Source organism: Emys orbicularis, chromosome 2 (genome assembly GCF_028017835.1).
Source record: "Emys orbicularis isolate rEmyOrb1 chromosome 2, rEmyOrb1.hap1, whole genome shotgun sequence".
NCBI lineage: Eukaryota > Metazoa > Chordata > Testudines > Emydidae > Emys > Emys orbicularis.
In genome coordinates, this window is record NC_088684.1 from 17,145,015 (window position 1) to 17,158,253 (window position 13,239).

Consider the following 13,239-nt stretch of genomic DNA (forward strand, 5'->3'; position numbering starts at 1 on the left):
TGCTTGTGCCAGGCCCAATAATAGTTGCAGGCCCTGAGCTGGAAGGAGAGGGCAGCAACTGTTGTTCCATGCACCCTCAACGCAGAAGTCATCCCCAGTGGGGCTGAACTGTGGCTCCCTCATTCAAACTGGCTCCCAGAGCGGGCAGGGTGCACTGTAGGAAACAAGCTACACCCCATTCTAAAGAGTGCATGTGCCCCTGGAAACCAGGCAGCCGAGTGAGGGAGCATCCCACCCTGAGCCACAAGACTCCCAGCTATGTTGTGTGAGTGAAGTAGTGGGCTTGTGGTTGTTACCAGTCCCCAGGGCCTTTTCCACTCTGTCATATCAAAGCAGTTAATTTTGTTTCATGTTTGTTTATTGGGGGAGCAGATTGAGCATGGACAGGACCGGCTCTAGGCACCAGCAAACCAAGCACGTGCTTGGGGCTGCACAATTTCAGGGGCGGCACAATTTCAGGGGCGGCATTCCGGCCCTTTTTTTTTTTGCTTCGGCAGTTGTGCTCTTGGAGGTTTTTTTTTTTTTTTTTGCTTGGGGCAGCAAAAAACCTAGAGCCAGTCCTGAGCATGGAAAGGGAATTTGGTCTCCTTTTACCACAGTGAGCCTGGCTCAGGCATTCATTCAATGCACACAACAGAAAGAAATAAAACAGGAAAAATCCTTGAGCCAATGGAATGGGGGAGTTTGGCTTAAATATTTGTATTAAAATTATTTTTGCTTTTTAAACAAATTTGTCAAATGCTCTTAGGAGCAGAAGAGAGCAGAGAGACGAAAAGGAAACTTGTGTGTCACTGATGCTTTCTTTATGCACATGCTGTCCACAGGCTGCAGTAGGGACATGCGTCCTCAAGCATGCTTTGTGCTCTCACTTACCTTTCCTACAGTGATATCTGGCTGACAAATTCTGGTCTTTTTCCATCAGTTCTCTTTCACAGTGGATCAAGGCTACTTATGCTGTTTTAGACCCTGATTCAGCAAAGCACTTAACCATGTGCTTAATTTTAATCATGTGACTAGTGCCATTGTTAATATAATTATATAACATATTTGCAGATTAAAGCAACCTTTTGCCCACTGTGGCTAAACAAAGCCTCTTAAAATTTAAAATTTAGCAAAACTCTGACTAAAGCGTCTCTCTTCCCATCCCTCTGTCCCACCCAAAAAGACTGATTTGGGGTGGAGCAGCTCAGTACCACTCTCAACACAGACAAGTGCTTTAAAAAACCCTATTTGGCTCACCATACATAACTGCCCAACTGAAATGACCAGATGATGGCAAAGTACAACTCTTAGCACCTCCCTGGTCAGCACATCTGCTCCCTGTTTGTACTCAGTCAGATCTGCTGACTTTAGTGACAGGTAAGTTTCACTCTTTTTCACTCCTGTCAATTTTACAGATGCTATAAAACAATGGGAGAGTAAGCTGTTACTGGCTGTCTCATGCTTCATCAATAGAGTTGTTAACTAAGTTCCAAGTGCAGGGTCACCTGGACAACCGCATTGCCTTACAGTCTGCCTTCAGCTAAACCTGTGCACAGAAAGCAACAGGCTTGGACAGGTGGCGGGGCAGGGTGATCTAGACAATAGAACATTGGACTAAGACTTAGACGACTAGATTGTTTCTGCCATTGGCCAGCTGAGTGAACTTAGACAAGTCATTTCACCTCCCTGTGCATCAGTTTCCCCATCTGTTAAATGAGGATAATACTGATATCTTCGGTAAAAAGCTTTGAGATTGACGAAAACGTGCTATATAAGAGCTAGACCTTATTATTGTTATTTATTAATGGTAATGATGCATTAGGTAGAAAGAATTCAGCTTGACTTTCAGATCCCAGTTTGAGTTTGCAAGACTAGCAGTTAGAAGAAACATCTTTCTCTTGTAAGAGGAGTAAATGTAACATGGACACACTAAACATGGAATCCCTCAATACCATTTTTACAATAGAATCATACTTCAACTATTTTCAGAATTTATTTTAGTTTCTAACAATTTAAATATCAGGACGACTTGGTTAATAGAAATGGTAATAATTTGTTAATTAAGCAGTATTATCCTGAGGCTTAGAAGAGTTCAGTGTGTATTCTTACCATTAACTATCGAGCATGGAGAAGGTTGCCGTTGAAAACTAAATTAAAAAAACTTTTGACTGCATTTTCATGAAATCTCCCCCCAGAGTTTCAGCCAATGGTGAAGCTGGCTGACATTTTCTGATATTGAAAAAAAGGGAGGGGGACAAATTTAAAGAAAAACTGTCAAAACTTCTTCCTTTTTTTCCTAACCAGCTCTAAGTATGAGTCTTTGAAACATCTGTAAACTGCAATATTGACAGTCCCAATCATTCAAAAACCTTGAGTCAGAGCCCAAAATATCATGAGTCTGAATAAAAAATCACGAATAAGAAATTCTAGATTTTTGGTTTAGTTTTTTCATGTTTTTGGGTTTTTTTTCCTTCTGAGATTTTTAGCTTTCAGGTCACATTTTCTAGCTTTTTCTCTGCAATCACAAGGGTGAGAGACTTAGTTTTGTTTTGTTTTTTTCAAGTAAAATCCAAGATTCTCATGTGATTCTAGCATCCAGAGATTAAGAACAACACAAAATATTGCAAAAGTTGGAAAAACTGAAACTGACAAATGCATTGGATCCATGTAGGCTCACCAAAATCTTGTTTCTTTCTCCTAAAACAGTTGAAGCGACTGGAAGTAGGTTTCCAAAATGCCATGGTTCCATCAGCATGTGCCTGTTAAATTGAGTGCAGGATATCTATGCCTCCTTCTCGTATGGAACTTGGGTAAGTGTGAAGTGTGTTTGAAACGCCACTTTCACCGACAATTTATTCTGAGACATGATAAAGTAATTTCCCCAGCACGTGCACTTTGATATTGCCCCGGGAACATCCAAAATGTTTTTCCCATCCATCACTCTCAAAGCCAAAAGGACACGCCAACCTGCTTTCACCTAAGGGAGATAGAAAATACAGGCTCAGGCCAGGGTGCCTGATTCTCCACTTCCTTAGGTAGTTAAAAATGCTATTACTGGCTGAAATTTTGTAGCATCACCACCTAGACAGGGTGGGGTGACAAGTCCCACCTGCCTGAATGGGCCATCACTGATACATATTGGCCCCAGTGACTAAGTTTTACCCCAAGTCCATAAAGCATAATTTCAATATAAATACATTATTCCTTAAATATTACCCATGCAGGCATCTCACACTGATTGTGAATCTTGACAAGTTATGAGCTCTCTGTAGATATGTTATATATTCCTCTTTATGGATAAATAGATGTGTGTAAGATATGTGTTTGGTGTAGTGCATTTTCAGGTCTGAGGAGAGATGTTTGCAAAGAATGAGACCTTTTGCCTAACAGCCTCTGTGTCACAGAGGTGTTAGAACTAATTAACATACCAGAGAGGCCAGCAATTGATGGGACTCACAATGAACCATCTTCTTGAGCCTGCCAGTGTAGCCCATGCCCACTTGGTGTGGTGCTCTGTCCCCTTCTAGTGGCACCTAGACCATCTAGAGATTGATGAGCCTGTAACAGCGTTGGCTTAGAAGAATCTGCCTTTTAGCTCATGCAGTAGAGGCTCATACACTAAGCTTCAGAGGTCCCAGGTTCAATCCTGCCTGCCGACAAGTCATTGCTGTTATACCAGGATTAAGGTAGAGAGGTATGTTGCCCTGAGAAGTTTGCATTGATGCTGTCTGGGCCACATGATCTGCAAATAAATGGAAGACCTCATTCCCCAGCACTGTTGAGCCTATCTCTTCAACATTACCATTCTTAAGTATTATTTGTGTTATGGTTGTTTCTAGTGGCTCCAGCTAAGATCAGGGGCTCACTGTACTGGGCCTGGTTCAAACACAGGAGAAGAGACAGTCCCTGCCTTGAAGAGTTTATAAGGCAAACAAAGGGAGTATTATTATTCTCGTTTCACAGACAGGGAACTGAGGCACAGAGATTAAGTGATTTGCCCAAGGTAACACAAGACAGTGCCAGGAATTGATTTCTGGAATCCCAGCCCAGCACCTTAGCTGTACGACTACCCAGAAGAAGCAGTAACATATCAAATAGCAAGCTTTGACTAATCAGCATGCGTGTAGCGGTCACCGTTTTCAGGATGGCATGCCGCATCATCCTTTGCATCTTATGGGTAATGGTGCTTGCAAACCTGGCACTCAATCTCTATAACACTTTGTGGCTCTCTTCTTCCTTTGATTCCTGTTAAAGGAAGTTACTCACTTGTATTAAGGGCCTGCTCCTGTACCACTGAAATTGAAGGGTGTTATGCTATTGACTTCACTGAAAGCAAGCTCAGGCCGGAGGCGGGGCGGGGTGGGAGGTGGGGACAGGGGAGAGAAAAGCTAATTTCTTAACCTTTGTTCCTTTAAAAGCTAGGTCATTTTAGGGTCAGATTCTTCCTTGTTGGTATGTACACGCTCTGCTGCCATTATAGAAATAACATGTGGCTCTGAATGATGGACTAGTTCGCAATACTATTGTCCAACCATTTCACAGCCATCACAGCTGGCAACAGAGAAACCCCTGGAGATTCCTGGATGGTCATTTGAGTGGGAAAGTCATTTCTCAGATTCCACTTTCTCCATTTTACAGCTGCAGGCATAAAAGGAGAAAATAAGAAGGAGAAGAGCGTGCCAGTGCTGGCTACTGCAGGTAAGGCCTGGCACATGGCTTCAGAAGTTACTCTGATTGTGTGGGGTTAAGTTTGAGTCAGAAGTACGGTAGCTAGCTCAATGGGCGCTGCTTGGTGAGTGGACTCCTGTTCAGTAATTTCCACTCAGGAACAGCAGCCAGGCAAACCCTTCCACAGCCACTGTTCCCTACAGCTACCCCCCTAGAAACAACCGCACCCCATTCTTGACGCCTAACTCCCCTGAAACCCTGGAAAGGGACTCAGCAGCCATCTCCCTGTTTATCATGCAAACTGAAGACCACTCTTCTGCTGCTTCCTATGATATCCATCTTTCCATGAGCATCCCTCCTGCCAACTGTTGGTTCCCTTGGACGCTCTCATTCTCATCCTAACATGTACCCAAACCGGACACCGCTTCCAGTGGCTGGCGCCCTCCTGACACGGGCTGCAACCCCATTTACGTTCCAGAAACCATCCTGCTAACCTCTGATGGGTTCTTAGCGAGGAGGAGGAGTGGTTTGGTTTCTATAGCACATTGTGTGGCTTCTATGTCTCTTCCTGGCTCCTAGTTGCACTGTATGTACTGCAGCTTTCCCGTTGTTCTAAATACCCAAGTTAGGTGAGTTGGGTTTTTCATTTCCACTTGTCAGAGAACATGTTTGTAACATGTTGGTTCAGAGCTGATCAAAAATGGTAAGACATTGTCATAGAATTTTTTTCCCCTGCCCAACATTGATTTTTTCCCCCTGGCTTGGGTTTGTCATAGAATATCAGGGTTGGAAGGGACCTCAGGAAGTCATCTAGTCCAACCCCCTGCTCAAAGCAGGACCAATCCCCAGACAGATTTTTTTTTGCCCCAGATCCCTAAATGGCTCCCAAAGGATTGAACTCTTAACCCTGGGTTTAGTAGGCCAATGCAGGGCCGGCTCTGGCTTTTTTGCCGCCCCAGGCCAGAGCGCCGGGGGAGGGCGGCCCCGCTCTCCATGGCCGGCCGGAGCGCCGGGGGAGGGCAGCGAGCCTGCCGCGGCCCCGCTCTCCCCGACCGGCCAGAGCACTGGGGGAGGGCAGCCCCGCTCTCCCCGGCCGGCTGGAGCGCCGGGGGAGGGCGGCGAGCTCACCGCGGCTTCGCTCTCCCCGGCGGCCGGAGCGACAGGAGGAGGTCGGAGAGCCCGGCCGCGGCCCCGCTCTCCCCGGCCGGCCAGAGCGCCGGGGGGAGGGCGGTGAGCCCGACCGCAGCCCCGCTCTCCCCGGCCGGCCGGAGCGCCGGGAGGAGGGCGGAGAGCCCGGCCGGGGCCCTGCTCTCCCCGACCGGCCGGAGCGCCGGGAGGAGGGCGGAGAGCCCAGCCGCGGCCCCGCTCTCCCCGGCCGGCCGGAGCGCCGGGGGAGGGTGGCCCCGCTCTCCCTGGCCAGCCGGAGTGCCAGGAGGAGGGCGGCGAGCCCGGCCGGGGCCCCGCTCTCCCCGACCGGCCGGAGCGCCGGGAGGAGGGCGGAGAGCCCGGCCGGGGCCCCGCTCTCCCCGACCGGCCGGAGCAACAGGAGGAGGGCGGAGAGCCCGGCCGGGGCCCCGCTTTCCCCGACCGGCCGGAGCGCCGGGAGGAGGGCGGAGAGCCCAGCCGCGGCCCCGCTCTCCCCTGCCGGCCGGAGCGCCGGGGGAGGGCGGCGAGCCCGGCCGGGGCCCCGCTCTCCCCGACCGGCCGGAGCGCCGGGAGGAGGGCGGAGAGCCCGGCCGCGGCCCCGCTCTCCCCGGGTGAGCGCCGCCCCCCTCCAGGTGCTGCCCCAAGCACATGCTTGGCGGGCTGGTGCCTGGAGCCGGCCCTGGGCCAATGCTCAAACCACTGAGCTATCTCTCCCCTGCTCAGTCATGCCCTCCTCCCCCCCTGCCCTGTCACTTTGTTTTTAATTGCCTTGTTTGAACTAAACAAAACATTTTCTACAAAATTGTCAGTTAGAAAAAAAGCCCTAGCAATTTTTGATCAGAAAATGTTCTCAAATTTTAAAAAATTGACCAGCTCTAGTTAGGTTATTCTCCTCGGCCAATCAGGGCATCTCATTAAAATAGCCGAATCTTCATTCCAATTCTATGCAACATGCACAGGTGGAAATTTAAGAGAAAACTTCTTCCAGATGAGTGTGGTTTATAAATCGGCACTTTAATGAAAATGTGTGTTGCCCACTAAGGGACTCTAACATCCTAGGATTTTACTGAATAATATGGCATCCACAGCAGAGCACTGAGGAACACTGTCAAAAGTGCCTTTTAATTAGTGAATGCATATACAGTGCCCTGTCTTCATTTTGACGTAGCACTGCGCCTGCTGTTCTCACCTGATTCTAGTATCAGCTATTGCATTGCTCTCATGGTATATTTAGCTTCTCAGAGTCACCAGACATTGTTTTCTAGCCCTAATATGCAATTTGATGTTTTCATTTTCCCGCAGATGGTAGCGTCTTACTGAATCACTTTATCCAAGTCATTTAGAGGAATATATACACAGCACATTGACAGGTTCCTAGCACTGTCTGATGTTCAGAAATGCTGCTTCTTTTTCAGAGCTGCCTGCCAAATCCGTTGATCTGGCTGCGATTAACCTGACTGAACTAGTGAACGGAATGTTAAATACAGCTCTCAAAGGTAACATTGTTGTGCTACAAAAGGATGTGAAAAATGTTGTGGACTGTCAGCGCCACATAAGTTGAAATATGGAGCTAAAGGAGTTAGGGGACAAAGCTGTAAAAATACAGTATGGTATACTGCTGTATTTGGATGAGTTGCTGTAACATGGTGTGTGTGTGTGTGTGTGTGTGTGTATAATTATTAACAAGGTGTCTTTAGAATGATCTCTTTGATCCACATTTATTGTATTGCCCTTTCATTCCTCCCAAACCACCATCTATTTTTGTACTGGTCCCTCTAGTTTTGTTTGCTTAAAATTAAAAATGGTTATTTAAAATTATTTCTGCTAGATCGCAATGAAAACAAAATTCAAATGCATCTGTCTACAGTCTTTGTATGGTGTGCTTTAGAAATAAAATCATGCCACTGTTATATCAGACTCAATAGCTGGGTTACAAATAACCCATCAAAGTCATTAACAGACGTGCACATTTTTCTGCAGGTACCAAAAAATTCTTCTCTTTGCTGAGCATTACCTCTTACAGCTCGTTTGCCTTCCACAAAGTTTCGGTCGCCATTTATAACAGTGGGTACCATACCGTTTTATTCTACTCTCAAATGCATTTTCTTAGAAGGTGAATCCATCAAGATTTCAGTTTCCACTGTCCCTCTTTGCAGTTTCTAACCTGAAAAATGTTGACCCCAGCAAGTTCCCTATGAGGTATTGCTACTGTTTAAACAACATGACAAATGACTTAACAGGTGGGTGTAAAAGCAGTGTGACTGAGAGCGGGCTGGCGTTTGAGTGTGTTTAAGCCAAATTGTTTCCATTTGAGCTGCAGGTTCTCAGCCCCAGTCCTGCAACTTTCTTCATGAGAGAGTTGTAGTCACATTGAAGTCAAAAGCCATGGTAAGTGGCTAGTTTGAAGCACTGGAGAGACTCAGTGAACTGAGCACCAGAAGACTGCTCCCTGCTGGCAGCCCTGGGATGGAGCTATCAGCCAAGCAGACAAGATGAGTTGCCACTGGGGGAAAAAACCCTGCATTTCTTCATAGGGAATGCAAGGGGAAAGGGGGGGAAAGACAGCCCCTTTAGAGCCTCCCAGCAATAGCTGATATCCGTGGGTTCAATTTTATAGTACAATTTAGCTTCTCTAGCTGCTCTCAGCTCCCTGGAGATGTCCAGGGGTCCCTCCAGACCAAGCCTGCAGTAACCCCTCTAAGCCCAGAGTGGGGGAAGGAGGAAAAGAAGACTGGGGTCTATATAAGGCAGTTTACTGGAGTGAGGAGCTCCACTGCACAAATTCCCCCCACCCCCTCTGAGCACTGTTCAAATTCCAGAATGTGTGTGAGGCCACTTCTTCCCATTTTGTGCACCTGGCCATTTCCCAGCGCTGGTGACTTGGCATCCAGCTGTTTTACAGAGTCATATGGTGCTTCCGTGCCCCTTGTTCTTGCACCAACCTGGGCATGGCTCTGGGCCGGTACAGTGTCCCAGCTGTGACACATGAAAAGGATATTCCATAATCCTGGTTATTTCTCCTGCTTTAGGGGGCTAGAACTCATGTCTGCACATATGTGTGTGCAGCACCTAGCACAATGGGATTCCTGTGCCCCACTTGGGAACTCTGGGTACTACCATAATTAGGATTATTTATTTCTTATTTGTATTGTGATAGCCCATAAGAGCACCCCTCATGGACCAGGGGCACATCGTGCTAGGCACGGTACAAATACGACACAAAACTGCTCCTATGAGTTGGCAAGCAAAGTAATAAAAGGTTTGGAAGATAAAAAGACAGAAGTTAGGGGAAAGAGAATAACACTAAGCAATTTGTCTACAAATTAAAGGCCACGGGGGCTAAGCTTACATTTGTGGCCTGTATTCCTTTCTCTTGCTGATTTCCTAAGCCAAGTTACACAAGTTCACTCTAATATAAATGCCATGTACTGAAAAGCTGCTAACATTGATACCACAGTGTTGGCTCTAAAAGTGATTTTCTCTTCAGTGTAGAGGGCCAGTGAAGGCCTTGGCATCACGTAAGTCTTATTTTGGGAGTTTATGTAGCACCTAAGTGGGATTTCAGTGGCACATAGGCCATGTACACATAAGGGAACGTTTCCCTGTATGCAGTATTTAACCTCTCTGTTATATTTCAGAGCATTCCTACTGATAAGCATTTGAGTCCCAGGTCAGCAAAGTATTTAAGTTTGTACTTAAATCCATCCCTATTCAGCAAAGCACTTAAGCCCATGCTTAACTTTAAGCCCATTCTTAATTACCACTGAAATCAAAGGCAAAGCACGTGCCTAAAAGTGAAGCACCTACGTAAGTGCTTTGCTGAACAGGGATGGGCTACTGAACTGGGGCCTCGGATTGTAAACCTGCTCTGTTTTGTCTTCTAGATTTTACAGCTTTACTTGTTGATATTATTGGAAACTCCACCAGTTACCTCACAGAAATTTTCAAATCAACCTCCATTGTCTCAGGTGTGCATTTCTTTTTATCATTGTCCTGTTCACTCCTGGAACATAGAAAGGGCATGTTCTGAACACTAAGGTGGTAGCTATCCGCACTGCTTCACCAGCAGTATTGACCTCACAGAATAGGGGCTGCAACTGTAAACCATCACCTTGAGAAAATATTTTTATTAAAACTCTGTTTCATAATGTAATGAATTATTGTCAGCATCTTTGTAACATATGACCAACAATGTAAAGGGATTAATTTAGGGCTGGATTAAGGTTCCCTTAGTCAACTTTAGTATCACATTCCACAAATAGTCCTTCAAACTTTCTCCACAAGTACTTATTGACTTCAGTGGGACAGGGGATGGCAATGTTGCCTAGTGCATAGAGCGCTGGACTGTGATTCCAAAGACATGGCTTCTAGTCCCAGCTCCGCCACTGACCGGCTGGGTGATCTTGAGCAAGTCACTTCATCTCTGTGTGCCTCAGTTTCCCCATCTGTAGACTGGTGCTTTGATATGCCTTTATAGGTGCATTGAGATCTACTGATTATAAGCCCTGGATATTATTTATTATTATCATTATTATTATTATCTCCTGGAGTAAGGTACTATTCAACTTGAGTATATGTATCAGAATCTGGACCAAAATGTGGGACTAACTTTTCCTGAATATTTTTAGGGGATAAATATCCCTTTGAAAATTATTTGATTTGGTTATTACCCTTAAAATCCTGTCAATTGCCTTATATAACTCAGGGTCAGATTCTGATACCTTTCCTTACATCTGGGAGCAACTTACTCCACAAGGAATCCCACTGACTTTAGAGACTGCTCATCTGAGCTACTGCACATCAACTTGACTAAGGACTGCATAATCAAACCATAAATAATATTACCTTAAAATTGCAGAATTTCCTAACTATATTGACAGACAGATTAATAGGAAGACTTCAAATTCTGAGGTGCAGTTAATTGGTAATCTTGTAAAAACAACTGTTGATATATTATTTGCTATTTAAAAAACTGTACATTTGGGAGTGAACCAGACTCAAGACAGGACTCTTCCAACCTAGGCTCCTCTTATACTGGTGAGTAGCTCTTAGAACTGGTTTGAAATGGGGATTTTTTTCATGGAAAATTTGGACAAAAAAGGGAAAAAATCATATTTGGTCTATTTTTTGGAGGAAATTTGAATATTGAAAAATTTCATCCAGAAACCAAAATACTTCAGCTGAAAACAAAAATATTTTCATTTGGAAATGCTATCACAATGCCTCATGGTAGTTCAGATGTCTTATGTTCCCATTGTCCTGCATAAGGTGGACTCCCTAGTTGGATTACATCTTCCGTGAGGTACCACCATCTCCCCTCTTGGACAACAGAGGCAATGCATCATGGGAATCCCTGCATATGGTGCATCATGGGAGATGTAGTTCACAAGGAGGAGTCTAGCTCATAGAGGAGACAAGGAACATGAGGCACCTACACTACAGTTCCTACGAGACACCACAGAGGCATATTCAAATAAAAATATTTCACTTTTCAACTGAAATATCTTGCTTCTTTGAAGAAAATTGGAATTTTCTAGGGACAGCAGACACTTGTGAAAAATTTCATTTAGTCAAAAACCAAATTTTCTGTCAAAAAACAAGTTTGGATTGGGATTTTTCAACCAGCTCTAGTAGTCACCCCTACTAGGTGGATTTTGACGCTATGAGTTCAACTCCTTTAAAGTACACTAATAAAAAGCATTTGATCTACATTTGTTTTCCTTTCAGTGAGTCAGAGCAATGATTCAGACTGTATCTATATCTGCGTGATGGCAGGCCGAACAGGTAAATGTAGAACTTATCCCTTCCGAGACTATAACCCTTACACTTACAGCACTGATTGATTCAAGAATCTACTGCTTTAATCCACTTTGTTATTTCTGTGCATGTGTTTTTGCAGGCAGAAATATGTCTGACTTTTGGGAAATGATAGAGAAATCTCCTGTTATTAATTACACATTTTCCAGTAATATGTCTGCGCTCCTGGGTAAGTACATCCTGAAGGAAGAAATGAATAACAACAAGTTTTCGTGTTACCACTGCAATGAATGAAGAGATTTACTTGTCTGTTTATCCTACACATAACCACAGGAAACTGTGTATGAGTTAAATGCAACACTGGCACATCACCAAATGTAGGGTCAGATTCTTCATCCATTGAAGGCAAAACTTTTATTGATTTCAGTGGATGAAGTGTCTGGCCCAGGGCTGGATTTACACCTTACAAGCCCCTAGGCACAGCATCTTCAGAGCCCCCCTGCCTACAGCTGACCTTCGTGTTCCACACAGTTTTAGAAAGGTAAGGCCTCCCTAGAACACCGGCGCCCCTAGGCACGTGCCTATTGTGCCTAATTGGAAATCCAGCCCTGGTCTGACCTTTATGACCTAATCCAAAACTCATTGAAGTCAATGGGGGCTTGTCTACACTACCCGCCAGATCGGGTCTATACTAGACGCGATAAATCGACCGCTTAACGCTCTCCCGTTGACTCTGGTACTCCACCAGAATGAGGAGCATAAGTGGAGTCGACGGGAGAGTGTCCGCTGTCGACTTACCACGGTGAAGACACCGCGGTAAGTAGATCTAAGTACGTCGATTTCAGCTACGCTATTCATGTAGCTGAAGTTGCGTATCTTAGATCGACCCCGCGCAGTAGTGTAGACAAGCCCTGGGAATCTTCCAATTGACTTCAATGGGCTTTCAATCAGGCCCTTAATTGGTGATAGGTATTGAGCATACCCATAGCCCTTTGACTTCCTTGGGGATTGTAGATGTTCAAAACCTTATAGGATTTGATTCAACAGCACTACTATGGCCTTGAATTTGCTCTCAGAAAGCACAAATAATTAATAGAAAATAATAAGAAGTTTGATTAGATGTTCATCTAATGCTTTATCCTTTGAGTGTGGTCTTAAGTGCCTGGTGTAAGATTTAGGAAGTGTCTGTGGTTTGCTTACTGAGAGAAAAGAAGCCAGAGATATATATTTCTAATTTGAATACAAAAGCATAGTCATTTAGGGGAAAGGTGTTGCATTTACCCCAGTTGGAGATATGGTGGGGAATTTGCACATCTCTTTGAAAGGTGGGAGATAATGGAGAGGTGTCTAGTGGATGCGTGACATGCTGGTACCATGTTTAGGGGCAGAAAAGGAGAGTCTTTTCTTTATGCACCACATGAGTGTGGTGTGAGAGGTAGGTGTAGTCATGACCCCATGAGCTGTGGCTTCTCCAGATGTTTGGAGGGACTAAGATATGGATGGGAGGTGAGGGAGCTAGCATTCTATCTAGCAGTGAACTTGTCAGTCACTGCAGCCCAGTCTCTTCCTATAGAGATGAATGGATGATATTTGGTATCTAGTATAGTCTGTAAGGTTTGTAAGACACTTGTGTTCATTCCATAGATATGCATCTGGGAAAGTAAATCTAGGTGAATGTCCCCGAAA

The 13,239-nt window shown here is 45.2% G+C and overlaps 1 protein-coding gene across 1 annotated transcript in view; it reads left to right on the forward strand.

Annotated features, from left to right (window-relative positions):
• The first annotated feature begins 2,716 nt into the window (after nt 1-2,716).
• HHLA1 (HHLA1 neighbor of OC90) overlaps nt 2,717-13,239 on the forward strand; it is a 35,677-nt gene continuing 25,154 nt past the window's right edge. The window contains exons 1-8 of the mRNA XM_065397644.1: nt 2,717-2,792; nt 4,621-4,680; nt 7,212-7,292; nt 7,777-7,860; nt 7,953-8,036; nt 9,681-9,764; nt 11,524-11,580; nt 11,696-11,782. Coding sequence (XP_065253716.1) covers nt 2,717-2,792; nt 4,621-4,680; nt 7,212-7,292; nt 7,777-7,860; nt 7,953-8,036; nt 9,681-9,764; nt 11,524-11,580; nt 11,696-11,782 — 613 coding nt within the window. The remainder of the gene's footprint in view (nt 2,793-4,620; nt 4,681-7,211; nt 7,293-7,776; nt 7,861-7,952; nt 8,037-9,680; nt 9,765-11,523; nt 11,581-11,695; nt 11,783-13,239) is intronic.